General features: G+C 42.7%; 1 protein-coding gene across 2 annotated transcripts in view; it reads right to left on the bottom strand.

The window, feature by feature from the left end:
* Positions 1-3,765: 3,765 nt before the first annotated feature.
* Positions 3,766-6,377, bottom strand: part of lmo3 (LIM domain only 3) — a 50,307-nt gene continuing 47,695 nt past the window's right edge. For both annotated transcript variants that reach the window (XM_044022570.1, XM_044022569.1), the window contains exon 4: positions 3,766-6,027. In XM_044022570.1, coding sequence (XP_043878505.1) covers positions 5,922-6,027 — 106 coding nt within the window. In that variant the 3' untranslated portion in view covers positions 3,766-5,921. The remainder of the gene's footprint in view (positions 6,028-6,377) is intronic.

Here is a 6,377-nt window from a genome sequence, read left to right as displayed (position 1 = left end):
AGAGAGTCAGGTGAAGTAGAGCGATTGTCAGAATCTGTTGAAGAGACCACCCAGATATCAAATCGGCTATGCGAAATCTGGGAACTAGAGTTCTTCTCAATGTTCTCTGTGAGATTCAGCTTGCATCCAGTTGTGTTTATGGCAGAAGTTACAAAGACTTCAGATACTGCTGATCAGCAGAGAGACGCCCTGAGTTTCCTGTGGTTCACAAGAGACTCCGACGCTGACATCAGCACTTGTGAATTTACAGTAATAATAATTCATCTATTTATATAAAATCGTAAAATGTACAAAGTGTGGTATTCACACACAGGAGCATTGGGCAGCACTTATCTGCACCAGGGGAGCAATGGGGATAGGGTGCTTTGCTCAGGGGCACCCCAGGCCCTTGACCCAGCCTGGGATTTGAATTACTTTTCTCTTGGCTGTGGGGCTGCCTTAAAGCTCAGTGGCCCATACGGGGAACAAACCTTGGCATTAGTAGCGCCATGCTCTTTTCAACTGAGCTAACCAGCCCTGGCTTTGTAAGTAGCATGACATCACATCAACACAACACTTTTCTGTGGTCAGATTGTGATTGGATGGCGCTTCACCACATGCATTTACACGTGGTATTAACATGCGTCTCTGGTGTCCACATCAAGATCTGATCGCAATCTGATCACGATAATCCCTCTACTACATCACCTCCCCCTCTTCCTCTCCAAAGATTTCCAACAGCAGACTATGGCATCACATCTTGTGAGCTGCCATATCAACAACAACAACATTAGCCGCACGTGAAGTTGCAATATTATATGGACGAACTGAACCAAACTGTACTACTTGAAGAAAATCAGGGTTTTTATATATACGTTGGGCAAGGGCCCTACTTTAAGGAGGTTGTCATCTTGCAGCAGCCTGGACAGACCAGCCGGAAACCAGCCAGATTCAAGCAAAACATTTAAAACACAAGCAAAGAACGTCAAGCATAGGGAGGTGTCAGTGGAGGAGTTCTCCATTTGTTACACTCTGCAATCTTGCCATCACATTTCACTGTTTCTTTCACACTGGGCCTTAAAAACTGTGTTGTAGACAAAAAAAACCTCAAAACAACAAATAATTGCATAACTTACATAACATGGAACAATGTTCCCTTAAAACATGAGGCCATACACAACGCGACAGTCAAATGCTGTGTTGTGACTGCAGTATATTGGATGTCCATGCGCTACAATACTAAGTGCAGTGTATGTTATACACTAAGTGTACCAATAAAAGAGTCTAATCCTGTTGTACAGTAAATTAAACAAGGACTTTTGCACAAGAGAGATGTAATCAATGCAGTGGCTGTGCAGTTTATTCAATTAGCAATGTGATGTGGTTCAGGAAAAGAATTGAACACCAGTCACAGGTCTGACTTGCACTAGTATCACACTAATAAGGGGGAAAGGAGAGAAAACATCATCTCAGTATTAGCTGCAGTTGCATGGCTAGTGACACTGACAGAGAAAACTACATCATGTCAGAGCTGGTACCTGGATCTCCTTCACCGAGATACGACAAGCTTGAAAACCATGTCAGCTCTTCTTTGGAGACATTTATACTCACCTGGGAAAGTCCACGGCAGTTATTCTGTTTTCTTCAGGTCATTATTACACTGAAAAAAAAGAAAATGGTTGACACACTTAAAAAAGGACTTCATTTCAATTAAATAAATCAAGTTTATTTAAATGAAAGTAAGCAAGTTGTCTTCAAATAACTGAACTGAGGCAAATCATGATGGCATTTTTTTTTTCAAACATGGACATAGAGTATATATGCCATAGATTACTTTTCTAAGAAAGTTTAAAGAAATAATTCAACACAATTATGGTTATTGTTATATGCATATTGGCAATTTCATTGTTGAGCTGCTATCATTTGCACCAGTCCCATTGCGATAAACCAGCAATGAAACCGTCATTACACCATCTGTCCTATACTGCTAAATGGTTACAGTGAAGCCCTGGACCAGAGGCATTCGTTGTAGCAACACCTCCCTCATTAATCCATGTGTGTTGTAATGATGCCATCACATGGCGTTGCATCATCCCCGTGACCGCAGACAACATGGCGGTAATGATGTCACGTGCTCGCCAGCAGAACTCCAGGACAGCTGAAGCCATAATGACACATGACACACGTCTGCCGTTAGTGAGGCTTCGTCTCATGCTTGCCACACTTTCTTTTAATTTGACGAGGCTGTAATCTCCATCTACTAAAGGACTTTCAACAGCTTGCGCCTAATCAAAGATTTTCTCTCTGCTTTGTGTGTGCGGATAAGGAAATTCAATTAGCTTAATTGGCCTGGATATTATGCTCTGTAATGTGGTGTCGACAAACTTCACAGGGCACTTTGGAAGCACCTCGCTAATGAGAGCAATAACTTTAATCCAAATGTTTTACCTCGACATTCCAGATGATTCTAAATTGAAATCCAGGTAATTAGCTGAAATAACCCCACAAGGAGATAGATGGGGCTCCTCCTTGAAGCTTGCTAATGGCAAAGTATAAATGAAGGGTTGCGTTTTCTCTCGCTCCATGTGTGACACATGACGAAATGCAAAAGAAAATCCACTTTTAACTCTGACAAGATGAAAGCCAATTGTGTTTTTTTATGGCTGAACACAAGGTGGAATTGAAAGAAATTAGCTGCCTCATTTGAATGAGTACTTTTAACCCTGAAAGTGTGGCTCTTCACTGCGGTGTTTTGTGCGCTTCCTATCATTTCACACGACTAACGAAAAGGGCATTTATAAAGCAGCAGCAGCAGCAGGGAGAGCAGAGGAAATGATTGCACTTGAGATCAATCCTGTATCACAGGCTGCAACATGCTCTGCTGGTTAGGGTAATGAACAGGGAACAGGCTCTTTCCAGCGGCTGGTTCATATGAAATGATGGATATTTAACCCCAGCTGCTTCAGTAAACATTGCAACTGATCAATTAAAGCTGGGGTAGGCAGGGTAGTTTCGGCATTATTGAACAATGATTCCATAATAACCTTTCAGCATAATGAATATCAAGTGGTCTGAGTGAGAACTAGACCTCCAGCCTTGAGGAAATCTGGCCTATAACAGGAGCAACTGACCAATCACAGGGCAGGTCACGGAGAAAGGGTGTTCCTTTATGCTGTCCCACTAAGAACAACCAGTATGAACAGGGATAGCTCCATGTCACTTTTTGGATGTGATACTAATATCACAACAATGAATTCCTACCAATACCAGTAACAGTTCAGTCTACAGTCTTTTACATCTTTTAAAACACTTGCATTTACCACCTAGCATAAAAGTCTCTGCCAAATCAAATATGCAGATCATCCGCTGTGACCCCTAGAAGCCCAAAGAAAAATAAAGCTATAACCAGCCATTTCAAAATGGAAGCATTTACATGTTCTAATGAAGCATTTACACCATTGTTAAGAGTTTAAGGATCATATAAATATTTTAGCCAGTGTGAACCCAGGCGACTCCAAAAATGTTTAATTCTGAGTTGTGCTGCTCACGGACAACATAATTCCCTTGGCAGAGCTAATTAAACCAGTGTCAACATTGGGTCACCTGTTGCATACCAACTGTGTCCATCTGTGGTCATCCAGTGGCTGGGGCACAAAGAGTCAAGAGTCTGAAAACAGACTATTTTGCCCACTGTAGCAGCAAAGTGCAGTTTGTTTCCAGTTATAAATGTCAGGCGGACAAATGTGGCAATGAGACTGGGGAAAGAACAGACACCACACTCACTGGTAACACAATAAAACTGTATTACATTTGTGCTTAAAATTATTACAATTACAGTATTTACAAGCGTTGTCCTAAAAATAAACATCTCATGCTGGATGACACATAAAAAGAAATCATTGTACAATAGCAAGCAAAAATGAATATTTCTTTTATGTACACCCATAATTTACAAATTAGAGAAAGGATCTCTTGTTTTCCAGCTGGGAGATGGTGCCGAGTGCTGTTGCACATGCTCTGATGCTGATGTGTCATGTTAAAAAATATGAACGGTCGTTGGAGAAGAACGTAGCTCCACTGCAGCAGGGAGCCATCACGGCTTAGATGGCCGCGTCTTTCATCCTCAACGTGAGCAAGTGATGAAGAAAACGTTACCTGGATTTGAGTACCAGCAGGGGAAACAATGCTAAATCTTGGACAACTGGTGAAGCATTGAACGTTTATCAAATAAATTAGTGTACAAAAAGTTACCAACCCGCCCACCATCCCGTTACGATCCCGTACACCCCTTACAGCCGCAGCGACAACCTGCCTCCATGAGAATTCCCTCATATTTCGGTTTAAACAGTGTGAAAGCGAAGGTTTTAATAAATAAAAAAGACTCTTTAAAGCAAACAAAAGACATTACACAGCCTTCCAGAGCCTGGTGTTACAGTCCGAACCCAAGTCATACTGCTGAAAGTGGCTCTGATGGAATGCATTTGAGGAAGGAAACTGACTCTCATGACCCCACTAAAGATAGTCTCTCACAGTTAGGAAGTTCATCTACAGGCATTTTGTCTGATCCATACCATTTAAAGCTGCTTTCTACACACACATTAAGTGGACACCTGGTGACTCGTAGCTCCTTTTTGGTCTCCACCACCTGCCGTAAAAGTGTCTGCCTCTTTTTGGTCACCGTGTTCAGACATGAACGGTTGGACAATTGGGTCCAAACGTTCTATGGCGTTGGTTGTGAATGGGCTCAGTCATTCATTAATTGGAGTGAGCTGGTAGGAGTAGTTCTAGAACAGAGGTCTTAAACACACGGCCCACCATTTAAATGTCTGTTTTTGATATTTATAGACTTGTTTTGGATCATAAATAAACACTTCCTGACCAGACTTGAAGTTCAAGTGGCCCCCAGGTCATTTGAGTTTGAGACCCCTGTTCTACAAATTGTCCGGAGCCACTTTTACGGACGTTTACAATTTCCCTGTGGACAGTTTACGGAACATGTGAAGACTTTTTGCATGTATGAAAGCAGCTTAAGTGTGAAATGAGTTTGGTGCTGGGCAGATTTGACAAGATACGGGTGTTTTCATTGACACTGAAAACATCCAATGACGTTTACTGGTCAAATCTGGACTGGTTCAAATATAAAAACATGTGATGCTAGTCATTAGGGTTCAGGTGTTTCATGTGTTTACTGACACAGCTTTGTGATTTGTTAGTGTCGTCAGCTTTGTTACTGTAAGCTTCTGATATGGACCAGGCCAAGCCTTGTTAGACTGCACTGTAGAGAAGTCCTCAACCCGAAGACACACACACACACACACACACACAATAAACCAGTCATCCAAGGGTAACATTTTTGCCGCTCTTCAGTTTACATTCACTGTGTATTTCATCAGATATCAATACAGTAAAAAGGTCTTCATCGCAAAATTACATTGATTGATAATACCTCAGTGTGTTTTTCGATTCAAGTAGAAGATGTTGTACTGTGCAGTCAGGTGGGACTCTGTCCTTGTCAGATTAAATGAGACAAGTCTGGTTTTAGGTGGGTTAGTTATTCTTTTTTCTTTTTTTTTTCCGTCTGGGAACACATGGTTGGTGAGAAATTGCTCTGAGACCAGTGTATGTTGGCCAGAGGAACAGAGGCAGCATTGATCAGTCACAAACAAAGAAAATGAGCAAATATTTTTCTTGTAGTTGTAGTTTGTTGTATGCTTCCAGGGCCTGTCTTTGCCATGCCGGCATCTCTATGGCTATTTTGTACAGCAGAATGTGTCCACACTCCCATGCAGGGAGGCTTGCTTGCTCAGTTATGTACATGTGGGGGACAGGAGATGGACAGGAGGCTATAGTGCTTTTTGTTGTGTGATTGCAAGCTCTCCTTCAGTCTCTCTCATTCTCCCACTCCTCCTCTTCTCTTCTACCTCCGCGTCAGCCTGCGAGGGTCAGCGGACCTGGGGAGCGTAGCCCTCCTTCATCAGCCCCTCCTCGTAGTCTGTCTGGCACAGGATCATGTTGTTCTTCAGGAAAAACTTGTCTCCCACACAAAACCTGCGCCACACAAAGAGAAAGGGAAAAAAAGGGTGAGGGGGGGGGTTTACATAAGCATCAAAGTGAGAATCTGATCATTAGTACTGAGCTGTAGGCTAACAGGCCCAGCTGGCTCTCTGACTATTGTGCTAAACCTCTACCTTAGCTACCAAATACACCCCCATTCAGCTGCAGCGGCGGGCATGTGCAGACGAGGAGTGCTCCTCTAGGACATAGTCAACTCAATTACAAGGGGGGAAATGCAGGGCGTAAAGGGGATGCTTGTCAGTTTGGGTAGAGGGGTGGGGGCTGTGGTGCATATACGAATGGCATTATCTCCATTTACAGCCAAGGTTCCTCTGCACCTGCAG

Source organism: Solea senegalensis, linkage group LG3, assembly GCF_019176455.1.
Source record: "Solea senegalensis isolate Sse05_10M linkage group LG3, IFAPA_SoseM_1, whole genome shotgun sequence".
Classification (NCBI taxonomy): Eukaryota; Metazoa; Chordata; class Actinopteri; order Pleuronectiformes; family Soleidae; genus Solea; species Solea senegalensis.
The sequence above is the reverse complement of the archived record's forward strand: the minus strand, read 5'-3'. Positions and strand labels throughout refer to the sequence as shown.